The sequence below is a fragment of the Eptatretus burgeri genome, chromosome 18 (assembly GCF_056783735.1).
Source record: "Eptatretus burgeri isolate ZD-2024b chromosome 18, Ebu_testis_v1, whole genome shotgun sequence".
In the NCBI taxonomy this organism is placed as follows: Eukaryota; Metazoa; Chordata; class Myxini; order Myxiniformes; family Myxinidae; genus Eptatretus; species Eptatretus burgeri.
In genome coordinates this window covers 1402087-1425117 of record NC_140978.1, presented here as the reverse complement: position 1 = coordinate 1425117, position 23031 = coordinate 1402087, and the positions used below count along the sequence as shown (strand labels likewise).

General features: G+C 43.6%; 1 protein-coding gene across 3 annotated transcripts in view; it reads right to left on the bottom strand.

Moving 5' to 3' along the window:
- The window catches only part of ANXA7 (annexin A7), a 134356-nt gene that overhangs the window by 64965 nt on the left and 46360 nt on the right, over nt 1-23031 (bottom strand). For all 3 annotated transcript variants that reach the window (XM_085863853.1, XM_085863851.1, XM_085863852.1), the window contains 6 exons: nt 16824-17002; nt 13268-13394; nt 10312-10406; nt 9187-9300; nt 798-968; nt 363-533 (listed from right to left, as the gene is read on the bottom strand). In XM_085863853.1, coding sequence (XP_085719979.1) covers nt 363-533; nt 798-968; nt 9187-9300; nt 10312-10406; nt 13268-13394; nt 16824-17002 — 857 coding nt within the window. The remainder of the gene's footprint in view (nt 1-362; nt 534-797; nt 969-9186; nt 9301-10311; nt 10407-13267; nt 13395-16823; nt 17003-23031) is intronic.

Sequence of the window (23031 nt, the reverse complement as noted above, 5' to 3'; positions counted from 1 at the left end):
GCCAGGGGTATCGCTATAGCTCTCTGTTCTTCAAACAGGCGAGCTAATGACAAACTTGCAACTTGTTTAGGTTGTGCCATGACTTGAGTCGGCATTTAGCCCGATTTAAAAGTACAACGGAAGCATTAACCTCTGCCTGGATGGCAAAGCCTTTCTTTGGCAAATGTTCAGATATCATCAAGGCACATGGTCAACCAAATGAGGCAAATGGAGTTTTTATTCTTAAAGAAAGTCATTTTTGGTGGTAGAAGTACATCTTAGGGCCCATTGGAGAACGTCCAAATCCCCCACACCAGAGCCGATTCGAGAACTACAATGTATAAAAATAAGGGCTGGCCTACAACTGCAACGAGACAGTTTACCTTCACGTATTCATCCAATGTAGCACGAAGCTGTGGAAAGCTGCGCACAGCTAGGATGAGGTTGAACGAAGACTCGTCAGTCCCCAGTTTTCCTTCACCAGCTGAATACAGCTTCTGGGCATCTGTCATCGCCTTGCTCATGTCCACATTCTGATCTTCATCTCTGTTACCCTGCAAAGCCAAAGGTACAGGTGCACTATAACTCGCTTGTGACTCCAAGAAAAATAAGTACAACACCTGACAAAATTGAGTAAGTCATAGCTAATCAATGAGATGCTGAAAATTCTCAAAAAAACCCATAAAATCCTCAAAACTAATGGACTAGTCTGCAAATATTTAGTCCCACAAGCCTCCCAAAACAAACCACTTTTGCATGATCAGGAATAACATTTTTAGATCAAGTTTAAACAACACATTTGTGACCACCGAACGAACCTGGCACATGGATGTGAGAAGACGTTTGAAGTGACCGCTCGTATCACTGCAGATGTCCTTCTCAAGGTTTCGGTTAAACTCCACCTTGTAGCAGCGGACAATCTCACGGATCTCCTCATTAGTGCGTGAGCAAAGGATCTCGATGAGCACCTTCTCATTAGTGCCAGCACCCTGAAATAGGTACAGATATAGAAACTCACTTTCACCGAGGCAGATCATCCGAATGAGCAGTATAAGGTTGTTGTGCGTTGGGGTTGTTGTGGGATGTATTTTCAAGCTTTCAATGTGTTATTGCTTGCAATGGAAGCAGGGAATCTGAGGCTCTTAATGTGCTGCAGATACCAAATTGTGAAACAGACAGACAGGTTTAAAATAATGCGCACAAACTGTACCGAGCAAACAATTATGCAAAGTTTACAATCGTAAACCAGATTAGACCATCATGTAGTTACTTCAACTGTCAAACTCAGCCCGAGGAAGAGTAAAACTGCCAAGAAAAGCCAATTTGATCACCGGAAGGCGGGGGGAGGGGGGGGCTCTCAGAGCAAACGAGGAATTGCAGAAGGAATATGCTGTAGAAATCCATAACCAGTTTCAGTGTCTTCTCAAAGACAGAATAAATCAACAAGTTAACCGAGCTAATAAACAAACGGGAATGAAACTTATACCAAAAAGAAAGAAAGCCAAGAAGAATTATCTTTCTAAAAATCCTAGAGTAGCGAAGGAAAGAGAAAATACCGAACAATTCTATGACGCTCATCAATGCGATGCAAAGGAAAAGCAACTGCCTCGAATACGAACAGGTGAAGAAGGCCTTAAGAAAGAGTACAACGATGCCTGGGATAACGACCTCAGCAAGAAAACTGAATAAGAAAAGAAGGCACACATTACCTGCAAACATGGAAGGAGTTGAGACCTCATAAACGATATTAAGGCCCAGTCACACCTTGACGTTTTAGCCAGCAATGGCAACGTATTAAAATGTATGTAAAACGCTGGCTTACGTTTAACTTTTGATGTTTTTTTAAAGATTCAGACGTATTCATAACGACTTGGTCTTATGCATAACGCATTAGTAACGGACACAGAACGTTCCGTTGTGTTATAGATAACTTATACCAACGAATGCTGAACCTGTTGTCGGCCTTCACAACCTATGCCCAACGATAGTCTAACTTATGCATAGCGCGCTGCACGCATCGCCGACGATGACGTGGCGTAGGTTATGAAAAGGCTGCCGCACAACGATTCAAATCATAACCGCCGCAGAAATGGAAGTGTCAACATCGCAGTCACACCTTGGCGATCTTGCCAGCGTATGCCGACCTCTGAAAAATGCGTCTAAAACGCTGGCGCACGTCGAATACGGTATGGGTAAGTTTGGTATGCGTGAATAGAACGCGAAAGTACGCTATCATATGTCGTAGTAAGTGGAGTACGTCTTGTAATTTTAAACATGTTGAAAATTTTACGACATACTTGCCGTATGACACACGCTCCGCATGCGATGGGAATAAGTTGTACGCACGATACGCGATCGTTGACACACATCGACACACGTTACTTGTAAGGTACTCATAAGTCGAAACACGTCAAGGTAATGTTAGCGTCAGTGTTCCAGACTCCCGGTTTTTTTTTTTCTTCGGTATGATGGTTTTCAGTGTACAGTGCGTTATGATTTAAATTGTTGAGCGGCAGCCTATTAATTATATTATATTATAACCGCACTAGAAATCGAAGTGTCAAAATCACCATCATACTGAAGGAAGGAAGAAAAAAAAAAAAAAGAAAAAAAAAACAGGGAGTCTGGAACACTGACGCTAACCATTACCTTGATGCGTTTCGACTTATGAGCACCTTACAAGTAACGTGTGTCGAATGTGTGTCACCGATCACGTAACGTGAGTACAACACGTTACTGATAGGTTAGAAATAAGTTTCGGGTACGCTAAACATTACCTCGACGTGTTTCGACTTATGAGTAACTTATAAGTAACATGTGTCGACGTGTGTCAACGATCGCGTAACGTGCCTACAACTTATGGCCAGCGTTATGCAGAACGTGTGAGTCATACACTGGCATAAGTCTTAAAATTTCAAGCATGGAAAATTTGAGGACAACCGAAAAGTACAATGTTTAAAGCCAGCATACAACAACGTATGGCAGTGTTTTCAGCGTGCTCTCAATGTTATCAAAACTTATCCATTACGTATTCGACGTGTACCAGCGTATTAGACAAATTTTCCAAAAATCCGCATAAGCTGGCTAAAACGTCAAGGTATGACTGGGCCTTTAGCAGAAGAAAGGCTTCTCAAAAAGGTCTTATTAAAGGAAATGCAGTACCGATGTGGAAAGGATTAAGAACTGGTGCAGTCATTGCCAGAATCTTATTGGCAGCCTACCGACGACAGATGACGAGCAGCGAGGAAGTCAAAACTCTATTGGAAGACCTGGCCATCATGATGTATCAGTTCAATGTTGAAGAATATAACAAAGCAAATGTGTCTTTATGGAAGTAAAGAGTTCTGGCAAGGGCGGCATATTAGCAGAACTTCGTCAATGGTGCGATGTCGATACTATCATTCTCAACTTTCTAATGCAGCACTAATGGAAGAAGATTGGCCTAAACAATGCTCAATCTTTAATATAGTTCCCATTACAAAATCAGGAGATCTCAAATTTTGGCAAAAACTGTCATGGTATTTCATTAGTTTAATCTCAATCGTTGCCAAAATCTGCAATTAAATGATTTTGAACCAAATCCGTCCTACTCTTGATCAATACCCGAGGCCAAACCCAAATGGATTTTGGGGAGGAAGGACAACTGTTTGACCCATTGTTGTACCGTCAATGTTAACAGAAGGAATTTGTGCCCTCAACCTTCCTGCAATAATGACATCCGTCAACTTTCGAAAATCCTTTGACTCCATCTGTTGTGGCAATATGATCAGCATACCGTATTTTCACACAAATAACTTGCCCCGTGGCATAACCCGCACCTGGAGACAAAATTGCTATAGGAAAATTTCAGGCACGTATAACCCACACATCGGTATACCCCGCAAGCCAGCATTCCTCTCCATATGACAGGAGATACTCGATCTTCATATTTCCAGCAGCTGACATGGCTTTTTGTCAAGTGCCAGTGAATGACTCAAATGTAACTGCAGTAAATAACCAATTGACAATAAAATTAATATCTTGAGGAAGGATTGTTGCGACAAGACACCACGCTGCTCGGCCATTAGAAATGCAAAAATACCCTGCAGGCTGTTGAATTTTATATTATTCCATGAAATCGTCCATACCATTATATGTCCCTGCCATACAATGTCAGGGGTGTGTTCAGTTACCAAGTTTCTTGTAGAGCGCTCGCCAAGTGGCTTAAGCACTCCAATCAAAACTGTTGATAAGGAACGGCTGACTTGGCAAGCGCTAGCTAGCTGCTTGGCAACTGAACACAATCCTGCTGTCAGTGCAAGTAAGAGAAAACATAAACGTTTCACGGCTGAATTCAAACCGAAAGTTGACAACAAAAAAGGGGGCCGATTCCTGGAGAAGAAGAGGACGAGAGTGATGATATGGGTTGCGAAAGACCCACACTTGCCGACTCCGAGCTGCTTCAGTTGTTTCACAGGGTAACAGAAAACGAGTACTTTGTGGGCTTTAAGGATGACTGCTTAACACCACCATAAATAGCTTTGGAATGAGATATACAGTTCTGTATATGTGTTGGTAAAATATGCAAAAGAACTGTACTTCAAGATATCACAATTAAACTTGCAAAAACAAACTGCCTCTTTTATTATCTCCATCATTTAAATTATCCCCCTGTGGTTATGTCACTACCGTATGGTAAAATACCTTATGAGCCGCACACAAATGTACCCCGCAGTTGAAATTTTTGGAACCAATTTAACGTATAGCCCGCGGGTTATTTGTGTGAAAATATGGTACATCCTATCAGCATATAAGATCCCTGATGAAGTTGTGAAGGTGATTTTGAATATGTATAGGAATACATATGCCAAGATACTCTCTGCCAATGAAGAAACACAGCTTTTCAAAATTCAAGCTGGAGTACTACATGGAGACACCCTTCCCTCTTACCCATTTGTCATAATGTTTCATTATAAACTCAGAAACCTGATCAAAAGCAAGGAGGAGGAATTGGTGATCCCAACTACAATAAAGAAACCAGAACAGTCAAACTGGATGTTCTAACTGATCTCGGCTTTGCTGATGACACAGCCTTGTTTTCAGAAGAAATTGAGCAAGTGCAATAACTTCTTAAAAGAGTCGAAAGAAGTGCCGGTAAAATTGGGCTAACAATTCATGCTAATAAAACTAAAGTGATGGCATTCCACTGGTTGAGAAAGGTCTCAATCATATCAAATGATGGAACAAAACGTGACAGTCAACGACTTCAAGTAATGTATCTTAGTTCCTGGATTAACACAACTGTTCAGGATATGAAACAAAGGAAAGCTGCCACACAGAGAGCTTGCAACAAACTTTCAAGAATATGGAAGTCGACACTCTCTCAGCATATCAAGGAAAGGCTGTTCATGGCAACAGTTAAGTCCGTCCTGCTTTAGGGAAGTATAGCATGGACCCTCACTGCAACCCAAGAGAAGGGACTTGATGGGTGCTATATACTCGACTTCTTCATTCAGCTTTCATGTCCATCGGTCTGAACATAGGACAAATTAAGAGATCTATGGTTCTATTCCAAGGCTGTCAGTTAAAGTTAGAAGACGTCGTCTCAGGGTTGCTCGGCATTGCTACCACAACAAAACCGAACCTGTTTCCAATCTGAGACTCTTGATACTTTAACATGTAAGGTCGAAATGGAGAAGACCAGCTCTTAACCACATCAACTTGGTGAAGAAGGATACGGGCCTGGAGACAGAGGAACTGCACACATCAATGCTCGATCGAGAGGACTGAAAGCTGAGGATCAATTTCATCTGAATTCAACCTGAGAACAGACAAAACAATATAGTATGACCAAAGGACACACCTTTTACCTGAGGGCTCTATTGACTGGAGTAAGTCAGTTGGAAAGCAAATGAAACGTCACCTGACATTGGACTGACAGGGGAGATCTCGTTCCTATTTTTTTGCTTGAATGTGCCTTTTTATAAATTGTGTGCATCCGATAAACCCTTTTCTTAAACATATGTATGTGTGTATGACGTATGTATTTACACATACTGTATATCTATCTACAATTCCAGCAGTGTGTGTGTGTGTGTGTGTGTGTGTGTGTGTGTGTGTGTGTGTGTGTGTGTGTGTGTGTGTGTGTGTGTGTGTGTGTGTGTGTGTATGTGTGTGTGTGTGTCTGCTGTTTCCCGACAACCACTGGTCCGATCTAATTGAAACTTGCTAGCTATATTGCTGGGGACCTGAGGATGTGCCTTTTCAAGATTTGATATTAATCGGACAAGTGATTCCCAAGTTACGGCCATTTATTTACCAACCAATGACAGGACACATGCTGCGTAGGCGTGGCCGATGTACCATTTAGTTACCAATCACAGGACACATTGCTGCGTGGGCGTGGCTGCGTAGGCAGGTGCACGGCCGGCCGACGATGACGTCACGTTTCGTGTTGGTTACGATGGGGATCGATCGGTGCTTTAGTTACCGTGGGGTAGGAGTGCTAATGGTAAATGGCAGCGAATGTCATGGCAAGCAAAGACAGGGAGGTAAACTTGATTTTAATTAACTCTGTGTGTATCACAGCAGTTGTTACTTCAATGCAAGCAATAATTCGTGGAATGATGTGAACATTCCATACGGCACGCACTACTTTTGGATAGTGATGACTTACTGTATTCTAATAATTTCTCGATTTCTTATCCGCATTTATAGATAAACACAATGCCCCAATCCAGTCGTCGTTTATGAGAGTGAAGGAATGGCCTGTGTATTTTGTTTGAAAGTTGTTTTGTTTTGCATGTATGGCCACGCATATATGGGCACGCGAGAGCGAAGGAACGGCCTGTGTGGTTGTTGTTTCTGGCACTCGGTTTGAGTTTTTTTGCGGGGGGGGGAGGGTTTGCACGTACGGCCACGCATCTACGGGCATGCACTAGTATATATAAAAACACCCAGGAGATGTCCGTGCCTGTCCCACTGTTCTCACTCCTTCTACTCCACTCTCCACCCCCCCCCCCCTTCACCCTCTCAGTGAATTTATGGAGATAATTTATGTAGCATTAATGTGATATTGATGTAGCGTAAGCTTCATGGGCCAAATGGCCTCCTATTGCATCAAAGTTACTTGTGTACTTTTGAAAATTAAACAATTTAATTTTTTTATGCAAATCTTTTATTTGTTTCATCAGAGCAAATACTAATATGTTTTCTTATGCTCCATATGGCTTCAATTATTTAGGATATTACAGCCTAAAGCATTGTTGATGCATAATCAGAAAATGACTTCCACTTAATGACCAAATGAGTCATTTTACAATATGGCTTTGTGTACTTGGTTGAACACAATATGTTCATATGCAGTACTGGTTTGCAGAACACATTAGCAACCTCGGACCTCCCCCATGAGTGAGCAGCACAATCGCTTTAAACCCAAGTATAACATATAAATCCCGATTTATAATCTATACTAGAACGGCACTCGGTAGCGCATGTACCTGTGCCAAGCTGAACAGTTTACATTTTGTATCCCACCGATAGGCCGAATTTGGCGACCTGAACAAAAATCTAATCGGCCCCTTCTCGTCACCGAAACAACGCCACTCAACAATGAAAATCCACTCAACTACTCCATGATCCCATACACAAATCAATCAATAACATTGTGGAATTTTACAAATGCAAGGTACAATGGTTGAACTACAATTCTAGCAACTACATATAAGCTATCATTTTGGTGTTTCGAAATCAGGATGCGTCAACTACAATTGCAGCGTCCATCACATGGGATGTTAGCTGGGGACCATTCTTCCTGTAATGACTTCTGCTCCATGTTAACTATCCCATCCTGTCTTTTGTCAAGCATAACCAATTTTCACTAGCCCTCTGGCCAAACTCCAAATTCCTGTCCTAACGAGGCATGGTGGCTCATATTGTTGCGAATCTGGAAGCCATGAGCACACAACATTCAGGTCCTATAGCTCAGTTATTTCGATAAGTGAATGTGGATAGATAGCTCCCTTTCCCTAGTCTAATGGGTGAATAAATGTACTTGTGCTGTGAGTTACTTTGATAGTCAGGGTTATCTTTCATTTTTACACCCCTCATAACTACGACAACATCACCTTCACCTCGCTCTGGCCGACGCCATTGCCTACGTGTGTGTCAGCACGTACGTGGGCGGAGCCCACGCAGAATACAGTTCCCCTGGCTGATTGGTGGGCGGAGCCCACACAGAATAATGTTCCTCTGCCTGGTGGGCAGAGTTCAAGGAGGAGCCTCGCGACAGTGGGGAAGGCGGTCCGCGTGACGTCACCACGCCCCCGGGCCAATCGACGGCCGACGAATGAATATGAAAGAATGAGAGCAGCTTCACAATCATGTGCTGCATATGAAAGAATAAGAACGGCTTTAGAATTGTGACAAAATGTGACTAGGCCTGTTTTATTCATTAGATCATGTTTACTTCCGTTTGATGGAGGTTTGGATCAGTGCTTGTGGAAAATAAAGCTATCAAGTCAATGGCAATCCAAATACACTATTAAGTATATAAACTGGAAAGGCCTGGGAGGAGAGTTGATTTATTAAAAGAAAATAAAGAGTAAAGGATGAGAAGAAGAGATGAAAAGGAAGACAAGGGGAGAATGGAGAAAAGGACAAATTTGGAAGTGGGGAGGAGAATAAAAAAGGAAAGGATGTTGGAAGGAGACATTAGTTTCGGAAGGGAAGTAATGGACACAGAAGTTTTTAGAAAGGGAGTAAAAAATTTTGCCATTTAGCATATGTAATCATCATACTCCAACTAAAGAAGTGTCTGTTTGTTTAACGTCTATGCACTCCTGAACCACGAGAGAGAACAAGTTGAAAACTTGTGGTTGTACTCCGGGTGCGCACGGGATGGTTTTAGGGAGTTAAAAAGTCATAGTTCCAGGGGGTTCACGGTTGGGGGAGGACCCTAATTCTCTCTATGTAAATATGTATGGCATAGCGCCATTCCTGGTGGCAGGGGGTATTACAAGTCAAACCAAAATAATCCTAAAATACGTACACTCTAGAGGAATCAACACATCTGTGATTACGAGGGAATAAACTCATTTATAAGGATGGGTTCTTCACTATCACAGACAATTTGCAGTTGAGGATGATAAAACTGTAGGATTTCATCAGCATTTAGAAGAAATGCGACAAACTTTTAGACCAGAAGAGTAGTTTCGCAGTCTTTGTTACCTTCATTGCCTTGTTCAGGCTCCAAGCATCATAGTATGTAGTAGGCATGAAAAGGGCGATCATTATCTCTTCAAAGTTTCCAGTCAGTTCTGAACGGACCTCCTTTATCAGGTCCTGTACAACAACAACAAATTTGAATAAGGAACTTGGTTTATATGTATTAACTAAGCAGAGCGATAGCTGCACAAAATGTTGAAACATTACAGCATAGTCATTAATTTATACACCCATAGAAAGGCAATAATCCTGTCTATAAAAGTTATAAAAGTTCCCATTAATTGGTTTGCAGGAAACAGCAACTTCCAATCAAGTGAAATGTCATCAAACTACAGAATCAGACCCAAAATATTTTGTTTGATTTGCTATAAAATTAAAAACCCTTTGCAGGTACCAAGACTACAAAAGATGTGTGAAAAACTAACTTTCTTGTTTTTGAACATGACAGCATGCCACTTGCTAGTTGGTTTCTGAAGGTTTGAACTTGACGATTTTGTTGACATCACAATCACATGCTTTAAACCAAAAAAGGCAGTCATGATAAAAATGGTTCTATTTTATTTTAAATATTTTTTGAAGAAGATCCATTTAAAATGGAAGAAGGGTATGACTCAAACAAACTTAAAAATAAACAATATAAGGAAGATTTCTGAGATGTTCAGAAAAGATCAAATGGGCATAATGGCTGCATAAAATGGACAGATGGAACAAAGGACGATGCGCCATGGCATAAGCTCAGCAGAATATAGTTCCGGTTTTGCACAAAAACATGATTGGAATTTAAAAAAAAAATACTTTCACTTATTGGGGTGGCTATGATCAACGGATTTCATGCTTTCAACTGGCTTTGATCAATGATACATCACCACTGCTACCGAGTATGGGGGTGCCACTGATGCAGTGCCCTCTATTACCAGTTCACTGGTACTCATTTCGCCAACCTCAGAAGGATGACAGGCTGAGTCAACCCCACCTGGTGTGAATTCAGCGACCAACAGGGCTCAAACTCAGGACCCTAAGATCATAAGCCCGGCACCCTAACCACTAAGCCAACACCAGGCTTGCGATTGGAATCAATTAGTTATTACACCAATTACGATGAAACCGAGGGGAACCTTTTCAACTCACCTTGCCGTACATAGTCTTGAAGGTCAGCTTCAGGCTCTGGCGCTGCACGTTAGAGCGATTGATGACAATGTCAGTCAGGGCCTGTTCATTGGTTCCTGTGAGGAATACATCCAAGATGCAAGTCATGGAACCATTTAACTTTCCCAACGCAATATAATATTCTTAAAATACTCCATTAGGGAATGAAAGAGAAAGGTGGTGGGAGGGAAAACAATTATTCACACTACATTTATATTTAAAATGACAATTCCAATTAAACTGTTCCCAAATGGAACTGAATGCTAATGAAATGGAGCCAGCAAAAAAAAAAAAAAAACTATATATATATATATATATATATATATATATATATATATATATATATATATATATATATATATATATATATATATATATACATATACACACACACACACACATATACCATTTAACTCAATATCACCTTATCAATCAATTGTACTAAAACAGGAAACTCGTTCCCTATCATTGGGATATGAAAATGCCAATATTCCCCTCTCACTGAAACGTGACCCCAGTTCCGTCTATTCTCAGGGTTTTCCATAAAAGCCAATTGCCAAAGGTTTACACAAGCCTGTTAAAGAGTGCACTGGAGCTTGATTTTTGCCAAGATAAAAATAATAAAAATAAAGAAGCGATTTCACATTTTGTTCGGAAACATTATTTCAGGAACTGTGAAGTAGGTCTGCGTTTTTGCCGTTGTATATTACATTTAAACCTTTATGTCCATTCAAACCGATTGATGGCATCATGTCGCTTTGCTGTGATCATGTACCGTTTGTATACAGGACATTAGAAGTGTCTACCAATTGGACAAATGCAGCTAATCAGACTACATCACAATCTGGCTTTTTGTCGAACTTCTGTTGAAACCACGTGTGGATTACTCACAATTTCTGTCTTTGTTTTTTTTTTACTGATGCTGTGTTTGTAACAACAAGTGATTCAGACAACTGAGCTTACTGAAATATTTGTTGCTTTGTCGACTAATAAAAATCCACCAAAACAAGAGTGTCAGGACTGACGGTGAAAATGCGCTTGAATGTTTGCCTTCACTTAGGCCTATTTTCTGTCCACTGATATGTTGTTGTTTTTTACAAGGTCGAAGGCTCATGGAAGAGCTCGAACACAAATTGGACATGCACGCACACACACCTTGGGGAAAGAGGCATCACTTCCCAGAACACTCTGCGTACCAGCAACACTATCTTTCTATGACGTCGCTTTTCTCTATACTCAGCAGGAAAAATTAGGAGGCAACATGGATTCCAACGAATGGTGTTTGCCCGTGCTCTATCCTTTTAAATGCTGAGTATCAAACAAGGAAGCAGCACATAACATTTTAAAGTCTTTCATATGACCCAGCTGAACTCAGGCTCAAACCGCCGACCTCACAAACCCAGAGCTGATGCTTCAACCATTAGGCTGGAACTATACAGTTGGACACAACAAGCAATGATTGAACAAATAGGAAAAGAGAGACAGGAGGGGATGAAAGAGAAAACACCTCCAAGAAAGAGGGTTAGGTAAGGCAGAGTTCATGGGGATGGAGAGGATCATGGGTAGGAATGAGGGATGACATGAGACGGTGGTACGCCGCTTGAATGATCATAAAAGCCTGGAAGGAAAAGTGACACTGAACCGTTTCTGTAAGGTAATTACACAAAGGGGACAATTGAGGAGCAAAGAAAAGTGCAGGGGAATGGTCGGTCTGGATTTGGAGAGCTTAAGCAGGAGGGGTTACTGGAAGAACACACACACACACACCCTGAAAGAGCTGGGAAGGGATATAGGCTTGAGAAAGCAGAGGGAGCAAGACTGAAGGAAAGGTGACAAAAAGCAGAGGGGCTACCGGCCAGTCTGCAAGGTGAAAGCAACAGACCCTGTGCTTCAGCCTTTTTGAGGGAGATGCCAATAATGTTGAGAGATTTAAAGTCCACAAAATCCAGGAGAGACATGTGATGCTGTTATGCCAACCCATAAGGGAGAGTAGCACTCCAATGAGCAAAAGACAAAGGCCATCGAGGATGTGAGTAGTTCTGATTTTTTTTTTCCAAAGAATCCCTTGGAATGATGGAGAATGTTGAGAATGCAGCTGGGTATGGAGACCAGCTTTGCGATATGGCCTGCACGTGAGAGGTTATGGCTGATGGTGAGGCCAAAAAATTCAAGAGACTGAATCTCTTTCAGTGGAAACACATAGGTGGGTCCATTTGACAATCCTCAAAGAGCGACAGAGTGAGACTGAAAGACATGCTCAGTTTATCAGACCATCATCTCGATCAACATCTTGGTAAGCATGGTACTTTTTCTTTGTATGCATCAACTTCTTGAAAACTCATGACAATTAAATATCACAAGTAACTAACAGTTACTCTGGCTAATGCGGTATGCTCAGTTATGTCAAACTTTAAGAAAGGCCGAAATGGCTTTTCAGTTCGCCAAACCTGGTTGTAGTTGGAAATATCCATATTTAAAAAGGAAAGAACTACTGACGAGAGTAGCTGCTTGGGAGGTCTCATCGTCTGCTTATTGTAACCACGTGATTCCCCCTCTTAACAGATTCTTAACACCTGGCACAATATGACTGCAAAATATGGGTTGAAGACCACTCATTGGTCAAAACAGACTTAAGCCTTGCTTGCTGGGCCATCTACACTAGTTGGTGGTGCCTCTATTTTTAAAGATGCATTTTCCTTTTGCTAAGTTATACTGACATTTCAGATTTGAATCAATCAAATCAAAATACATTACTGAGATATTTGGTAAATCTAGGTCAGTTGGATGAGCACAGATACAGCAACAGGAATAGCATTAAGATCGAAATTTTAAACTGAATAAATTCAAAACGTTTTATAATCAGATACCAAGGTGGCAAACACGCAGCGATGTTACACAATCACCTCAATGACTCACTGTGGGGTTGCTCAAAACTTACCGAGGCCTTTCATTGCTTTGCGCAGGGTCTCAGCATCATTCTGGGCATTGAAGTTCACAGCTGGCTTGATGGTTCCTTGCATTCCATTCAATGAGAGTCCAGCAAGACCAGCTATTGGCAAGGTGGGCTGTGGAGAAGCAGAGGGAAGCGAGAGCATGAAGTCAAAGCCTCCAATTAAGAAATTGTTATTTTACTTTTAGGCTCCTGTCTGGAATTTTTTTTTATATACAGAGACAAGGCGTGTGGAGTAGCTCAAACACATAAGGGACCAGGATATAACACAACTAAAGCAACAGTGGAAAGGGAAGGAGGGGTAAAACACACCAACAGCACGGTAGAGGGACAAAATAGAGGGAGACCTGTGGGAAGAAAGGACATGGGGGAGAACGAGAGCAAGGGGAGGGGAAGAGGACACTGGGATTGAATACTCTGGATAAAGGTGCAAACTCTAATCACAGAAGTGAAAGGAAAAACTGAGGAATTATTTATTTTAATTCAAGGAATGAATTCATTGGATTATACCAACTTTATCAATTGAAAAGCGATTTAAAATGAAAAAACAAAGGATTGGTGTCAGCGCACTAAATTTGTGAAAAAAAGCATGAAAAAAACTGACCCTCAAAACTTTTCTTCGAAAAGTCAAAAAGTATCCACCAATATGTAAAAAAAATAAAAATTCACACTGATTTTGCTTTGTACAAATAAGCTGCTGGTTACAAGCATCCTGGGTTGGCTGGATAGCCTCGAGGCATGCAAGCTCGCCCCTGAGCTGTATATAGCCAGGGTTCAAATCTCGATCCAGCTATATACAGTACTGTCATGCTAATGTTTCGCATGTAGGGCGACATCATTGTGTGTGCCGTCCATCAGAAGGACGTTAAATTGGAGGGGAGCATCTGCCTGCATTAGTTGATGGACGTACAATATCCCATGCGGTCCTTCACGTAGAGTAGGCGATCTATCGCCGGCAGGCACGCTGGCCAAATTCCAAATTTCTGCAAACTTAGTTGAGTATGCTGCGTCAGAGTGGCAATCCATCCAGTGGGACCATACTCTGTGTAGAGCATTGGTGCTGGCTCAGCAGTCTCCTTGGCTATTGGACACAATCCTGGACGGATCGCCACTCCAACACAAGATGCCAGCAATCCTGCACTCATTTTGACGACCTCAGAAGGATGACAGGCAGAGTCAACCCCACCTGGTATTGATTCAACAGTCAAGTGGGATTTGAACTCAGGATCACTCAGATCTCAAGCCCACCACCCTAACCATTAAGCCAACACCAGGCATATGTACAGAGTATGGTATACGACAAAAAAAGCAGCTATCATTATAACATTGAATTACAAAAAAACCCTAATAAGACTAATATAGTACAAATTCCAGTGATTATAAGTGTAGCCAAATGTGTTCTAGCACTCTTTACCAACATATAAACATTACAAGAAGTTCAATGGGAAATAAAGACTGTTCTCAGTTATATCTGTGCAAATATTTTCTGAGCTGTCCCAATCATTGCATTAAATTTTGTGATTGCCATGGTGTTGTCAACGTAGAACTAATTCATGGTTTTGTTGTGATCAAAAAAAAAAAAATAAGGGTAGAAAAGATTGTGGATATTGCAAGACTAAGCTATGAGGAGCGGCTGAAGGAGACAAGACTTTATGCATGAGAAAGGAGGCAATTACAAGGTGATGTGATAGAGATGTTTAAGAAAAAGAAGAGTATTGACAAAATAAATGCAGAAGGTGTTTTCAGGAGAATGGACAATAACAGAACCAGAAGCCCTAATCTTGAAAGTAAAAAAGGGGGAAAGTTTGAGGGCTGGCCTTCTGGTCAAGAGCAGTGATCTTCACTGTTTTTTTTAGAAGGGGGCCACTTTTGCCCAGAAGACATCAGTGTGAGAGCCACCACACCACCTGCAGGACTCCGTAATGGCTGTTATTAGGCCATGCCTCACATACTCTTCTTCGTTGTGGTTAACTGGGCTGGAAGCATCATTGTTTGTACTCTGCCATTCTCATTCTCATTCTCATTCTCTCTCATTCTCTCTCATTCTCTCTCATTCTCTCTCATTCTCTCTCATTCTCTCTCATTCTCTCTCATTCTCTCTCATTCTCTCTCATTCTCTCTCTTACTCTCTCTCTTTCTCTCTCTCTCTCTCTCTCTCTCTCTCTCTCTCTCTCTCTCTCTCTCTCTCTCTCTCTGTGTGTCTCTCTGTGTGTGTCTCTCTCTCTCTCTCTCTCTCTCTCTCTCTCTCTCTCTCTCTCTCTCTCTCTCTCTCTCTCTCTCTCTCTCTCTCTCTCTCTCTCTCTCTCTCTCTCTCTCTCTCTCTCTCTCTCTCTCTCTCTCTCTCTCTCTCTCTCTCTCTCTCTCTCTGTGTCTCTCTCTCTCTCTGTGTCTCTCTCTCTCTCTGTGTCTCTCTCTCTCTCTGTGTCTCTCTCTCTCTCACAGTCTCTCTCTCTCACAGTCTCTCTCTCTCACAGTCTCTCTCTCTCACAGTCTCTCTCTCTCACAGTCTCTCTCTCTCACTCTCTCTCTCTCTCTCTCTCTCTCTCTCTCTCTCTCTCTCTCTCTCTCTCTCTCTCTCTCTCTCTCTCTCTCTCTCTCTCTCTCTCTCTCTCTCTCTCTCTCTCTCTCTCTCTCTCTCTCTCTCTCTCTCTCTCTCTCTCTCGCAGCCTGTGGCTGCTGGTTGCATCATTGGTTGTGACGCGGCTATGCCGCTGATGCAGTGTCCCCCTTACCAGTACACTGGTACTCATTTTGTCGACCTCGGAAGGATGACAGGCTGAGTCAACCTCCTGGTGTATTTTAATTCAGCGGCCAACAGGGCTTGAACTCAGGACCCTAGGATCCCAAGCCGCCACCCTAACCACTAAGCCAACACCAGGCACTGCCATCTACTGATGTAGTTATGTTACTTTTATGCTTCGCATTGGAACACTCATTTGAAACCAATGAGTCAATTTGATAGCATTTATGGCAGATTATGATGAGGTGTTTTCACATTTGCGTATTATCGACTGCACATCAGGGGCTGCTAGTGGCTCGCGAGCCATGCAATGAAGAACAGAGGCCTAGAAGGTATGTGTACTCACCTCCGAGCTCTGCAAAAATACAAACATCAATGAGTTTCACAAAATAAAGAAAAATAAGGGGTGATTGGGAGCAAGGTGGGGGGGGTGAGGGAGAGGAATAGTAAATTGGTGTTATTAAACTAGTGAGTTGTTTTCTTATTCCCCTAGATATGGGTGTGTGAGAAGATTTTTGGTCCATCTCTCAAAAATACACCAGATTTTTTTATTCGAAGCAATAGATAGCATACTCAAACAATGACCATCACAACATTATAACTCTGAGTGAGTATGATAAGTCCATCTGTAATATTGATAAACTTGTCATTATCAATGGTGAAGCAGAATCAATTAAATGGGCACGGATGTGAGTTAAGGTTTATTACAACTTTCTGTATGTCAAAACAGTAGAACACCTGTGATTGTTGAAGTGACAATTCTGCAAAAAGGCATGGGCATAAGGAATTTACAACTTTGCATACCTGAGGAGCTGGTGCAGGGGCTACAGCTGGAGGTGGAGGACGAGATGGAGTAGAGGCCGGAGCTGGAGTTGGATAAGTCCCAGGGGATGGTGTTTGATAAGCCCCAGGGGATGGTGTTGGATAGGTCCCAGGGGCAGGTCCTGGATAGGGCCCTTGTGTTCCTGGAGGAGGAACTGGACCTGCAGGTGCACAAACACAAGAAGACTAAACAAAAATAAGATGCTGTTTTTCAAGCTGGTGAAGTATTGTACTGATCGAATGAAAATTCAGATAGGTATGTTTCAGCTTTATGACTTGTTTCAACAACAAATTTTGGATGCATCTGATATTGACAACACCTTGGAATACTTTCACAAAATCTATTAACACTCATGCACAAGTATGTATATTCCATCTTGTCTGCAGCTATTATATCCCTCCTCCGAGAAGGGATGTTAGTCATTTGGGGGCCCCATGCAAAAAGCAATAGTGGCCCAGTTGTGCCTCCGTGAGCCCTATCAACCTGTCATCACACTAAAATACACAATCTGGCATCTGTCTGGTGTCGATGTATTCAGTCATTACCTATGGAATCTCAACCAACTAAACTTGCCAAGGGGACTACAGGTCATAAGACAAAGATTGTAGCGACTTCATTTACCCCCCCTCGAAGGTATGTGTACCTTCTGACGAACAAAACAAACTAAGCTGTTTTGAGGATCGGATTACATTGACTAAATAACTGATTGAAATCTGGAGTGAAATATGAAAATGTGAAGAAATTGGCGATGTTTTGGTTTTTGCGGGTATGTCCCATTACCAATCAGCTTGCTATTGCTTGCTAAGCCAGTCGTTCATCAACCGTTTCAATGGAGTGCTTGCTGGACTGCTTAAGCCGCTTGGCAAGTGCTCAGCGAGCGCTCTACAAGCTGCTTGCTTGCTTGCTTGCAAGACATAGCGATACATGGCAAAAGTATTCGCACTGTGACTTTTAATACATCGATCGACATAATACATTATTTTACATAATACATTATTTTACACGACATTTCCTATTTTTGTGCAATCTCCTTTCATTATGCGACCTGGCACTTCGACATAGATAGACACATGTAAAAAAAAATTCAGCGTTTCACTTTTTAAAAAGTTTCTTCAAATGTTTCGTTGAAGTGCTTGCTTGAGTGCTGAAGCCACTTGGCCAGCACTCTACAAGCTTTGATCTCTATAATCTTCCATGGCGATACTGCGGCTCGGGTCTCCATGTGGACATTTTCAGAGTTAGGAAAGCAAAATAACTTGGAGACTTAGAATGAGTAAAAAATGTTTTCAGTAGTTACAAAGCAATGAATCCTCACACCACAGCAGGATTGCTGAGAGGTACACATGCTCACTCTAAGCTGTCTAGCCTGGGTTCGAATCCCGACCAATCTATAAACTGTCATCCCAGTGTTTCACAGGCAGGCTGATTCAACAATGTGTGTGAAGTCCCTCGGATAGACGTCAAACTGGGTGTTACATCTGCCGGAATTCCCTCTCCTCTCCTCCGTTCTCCTCTCCTTCCACTCTCATCTCTCCCTCCTCTCCTCTCCTCCCTCCATTTTCATCTTTCACCACCTCCCCTCCCTCGAGCACTTTACCCACTTGATGAGCGCTCTACAAACTAATGGAACACACCCCAACACATGTGCCCAGCTGAGGACCATTTTCTGGTTCTGCCACTTGGTAATAATAAAAGACCCGTATCTTGCCAAAAGGTGACCACGTGTGACTTCTTTAAGGTCACACTGAGGTGAACAGAGCTGCTATCCACCAGGAGCGACTCCTTGAGGAATATCTGCCTACGAGAGATTCCGATGAGAATCGTTCTACAGAGTAACCATGAAAAATATGCTTTTGCCTCATAACGTCACCAAATGACGTCATAATGTCTCAAGCTTGACATATCTAGAAAGCACTCATTGAGGTGTTCAATTTGAGGTACTACACGATATGGTTCCTAAAACTTGAAAATTTGACCTTGGGGTCAAATATGTTTGACCTCAGGCGCTAACCATGAAGGTCAAGGCCAATCGTCACCAAAAATCAATCAGCTGAGCGCCAGACCATGAACTATATTCCCATGAAGCTTGAAGATGATCCGATCAAAATTACTCAAAAAATAAGAGTTTCGTACACTCCCCTGATTTGTGCCAAAGTGACCTTCACCTTTGACCTTCAAAATGTTGTGCACTGAAAGGGACCTCTATAGGCCTCTGATATGCGAAGTTACAAAAATTTCCAATGATAACTGTGCTCTGAAGAATTTTTTATACGTGATTACAGACAAACAAACAAACAAACAAAAAAAAAAAACATATGAAGGTCAAGGCCAATCGCCACCAAAAATTAATCAGCTGAGCGCCAGACCATGAACTATATTCCCATGAAGTTTGAAGACAATCCGATCAAAATTACTCAAAAAATAAGGGTTTCGTCGACTCTCCTGATTTGCGCCAAAGTGACCTTGACCTTTGACCTTGACCTTCAAAATTTTGTGCACTGAAAGGGACCTCTATAGGCCTCTGATATGCGAAGTTACAAAAATTTCCGATGATAACTGTGCTCTGCAGAATTTTTTATACGTGATTCCAGACAGGTCAGGTCAGGTATGGGAGCATGTGCCAGAACAGCACGTCGCTGTGTCCACTTTCCGCCGGTACTCCAGGGGCCTCCGTCTGGCCATCCCCCAGGCAGATGCCAGGCCCATCCCCATCTCCTTGAGATGATGGTCAACCTGTTGCAACCATGAGGCACGTGATCGACCCACTGGCCTCCTCCACTCATGAGACTCCCTCGCTGAGAGAATCTGGTGAGCAGGATCAGAGTCAGGAAAACGAGCCACATGTCCATACAGCCGCAACTGACGCTCACGGACTATGCAGGTAACAAATCTCATCCGAGTCTCTCTCAGCAACCGCTCATTGGACACAAAATCCGACCAGCGATAGCCAAGGATTCTCCGAAGAGACCTGGTACCAAAGGAATTAAGTCTCCGTCTCAGATCCTTGGTCAGAGTCCAAGTCTCGCACCCATAGAGCAAGACTGGAAGTACCAAGGACCTGAAGACTCGGACTTTCGTCCTCCCGCACAGGTACCGGCAGCGCCACACCCCATGATCCAGTGAATCCATGACTCCCCAGGCCCGACCCAGACGTCTATTGACCTCTGACTCGCAGCCAGCAGAGACATGAATATCACTGCCAAGGTAAGTGAATCTCTCCACGACCTCAACATCCTCACCACAAACAGACACAGACAGGACAGCAGCATCCAAGATGTCACCGAAAGCCTGGATCTTAGTTTTGACCCAAGAAACCCGTAATCCCAACGGCTCCGACTCCTCATTCAGCACCTCGAGGGCCCCCAAGAGGATGTCTAAAGTCTCCGCAAAGATGACTGCATCTGCAAAGTCAAGGTCCGAGATCTTGACATTCCCAAATGACGCACCGCAACTTGATCTCTCCGACATCCTCCCTAGAATCCAGTCCATACAAGTGCTGAAAAGTGTGGGGGCAAGTACACATCCCTGACGAACTCCAGTAACAACTGGAAATAAGTCAGAGATGGTACCACCACACTTCACAGCACTCTCAGTACCAGAGTAGAGTTCAGACATCAGATCGATCAGTTTTGGTGGCACCCCACGAAGACCAAGAATCCTCCAGAGGACCTCCCGATTCACTGAATCGAACGCTTTACAGAGATCAACATAGGCTGCAAGCAGCCCCTGCCGAAACTCTCGTCTGTGTTCGGTGAGGACACGAAGTGCAAGGATACGGTCAATCGTTGACCTCTTTGGTGTAAAGCCTGACTGCTCTGGACGCTGGTGCTCAAGCAGATGGTGGCGAACCCTATCGAGAATTATCCGAGCAAAGACCTTGCCCGGCACTGAGAGCAGCGTCACCCCTCGGTAGTTGTTGCAGTCTTGGCGATCACCCTTCCCTTTCCAGAGAGGGACAACAAGGCCCCTCTTCCAGTCAGTTGGGATGATGCCTGTGTTCCAGGCAGAGCACAAAACTGCATGCAACGACACGAGTGCAGCATTTCCACCAGCCTTGAGAAGTTCGGCATGGATGCCACAGATCCCTGGAGCTTTGCCCCGTTTCAACTGGTTCACCGCAGCCCGTGTTTCCACAAGCGTAGGTGGACCACAGTTGATTCGAGGGTCAGCAACAGGGATTGCAACACCCTTGATGTCCAACTCGACAGTTGGGGGATCAGCCTGGTACAACCGCTCAAAGTAACCGGCCCAGCGGGCCTTCACTTCAGACTCCTCTGTCAAGAGCCTACCACTCTCTGCTCGAACTGTAGTGCTCCGAGGGATGGGCTTGGATGAACGTAATGTGCGAATTCCCCTGTAAGCGGGACGAGAATCACCTGTCCACAGGTGATGCTCTACCCCCTCACAGATTCCTCACACATAGGCCTCCTTGTCCACCCTCAGTGCACGTACAGTTTTACGCCTCAGCTCCCTGAACAGCTCAGCTCTGCCATTCAGCCTGGCCCTGCGACTGTGGTCAATGGTATCCAGTGTCCCTTGAGAGACAAAATTCTTCTTTGCCCTGCGGTGAGCTCCAAGGCATCCACCGGCAACATCAAGGACGGTGGTCTTGAAGGCGCTTCACAACTCTTCAGGACCCCCCAAAGCACCCAGACCCCCCAAGTGTCCACTCAGCCTGTTCGCAAACTCCTCAGCTACTCTCTCATCCCTGAGCTTGGCAACATCCAGCCTCGGCTGGGATGGTACCATTCTCCAGAATTTAAGGTGCAGCTTTAGAGTTGCTACAACAAGCCTGTGGTCAGTATTGAGGAACTGAGCACTCCGGTAGACCCTGCAGTTCTGGATCATCCTCCAACGACCGTCAATGAGGACATGGTCAATCTCCTTTGACACACCGCCAGTGTTGGAATACCAAGTCCAGCGATGAGCTTGTGGGCGCTGAAACCATGAACCAGCCACCCTAAGTCCATGACTTCTTGCAAAGTCAAGGAACTTAGTGCTATTCTGGTTCATAGTTCCTGACCCATGGGGACCAACACACACCTCATAACCGTCCCTATCAGTTCCAGTCGATGCATTGAAATCCCCCAAGACTAGAAGTGTATCTCGTCTGGGGCACTGATCAACCACAGACTCGAGTGTGGCGTAGAATGCATCCTTCACGGTGAGATCACTCGCCTCAGTCGGAGCATAAACAGAGACCACGGAAATGACACCTAAGGAGTGACGAATCCTTAATCTCATAATACACTCGTTGACCGGTGTTACCTCAATTATCATTGGGGTCAGCTTATTGGACACAGCTACAGCAACTCCTTGGGTATGGTAACCATCAGAGCGACCAGACCAATAGTAGGTGTAACCACCCACCATTATCTCGCCGCAATCCGGTCTCCGAACCTCAGAGAGAGCTGCAATCCCGATGTCCAAACGCTTGAGCTCAGATGATAACAGAGACAGGTGATCATCCTCTCTTAGGGATAGGACATTCCAGGCACCCACCCGAAGGGACCGCCTCAGGTTAACCCAAGGAGACCGCCGTCTGGTGGACGACACCTCAGCACCACTCCGACACACTCTCCCGCAATCTGACCCAGGGATGTTACCCCGTGGTTTCCCTCCTATCAAAGATTGGGGGTCCCGAAGGCTTTGCCCCAATCCCGTCATCTGGTGAGCTGCCCTGCGAAGGGAAGCTGCACAGGAGGTACTCCCACGGAGTGGGTTTTCAGATTTTTTTGCGTTTTTGCGTTTTGCGGAATGAAAGGTTTTACGGTGGCCGGAGTACAAATCCTGCCACCAACCTCCTAATAAGAAGTGACCCAACTGCAGGAGGACGTCCGCAGACACAGTTGGGCACTAGATATGGATGGCCGTTGGCTCACAAGGAGCTCCTCCGCCCTTTGACAGGTTTTGTTTTTAATCCTGCTGGGTGTCCATATCCAAACACCCTCCTCACCAGAAAACCTGGTGGGGGAGACGGTTTAGTCGCCGCCAACCCGACCATGGAACAGGTTAGTACAGGTTTACATGGTACCTGTAGCAGGTCACAGATCGAACCTGACCTGACAAAAGATTGATTCCAGACAAACAAAAAAAAACAAAAAAAAAAACATACAAGCTGACTAACATATCTTGCAAAACTTCGTTTTGGCAAGATAAAAAGTTAATTCCAGGTGATTTTCAAGTTGG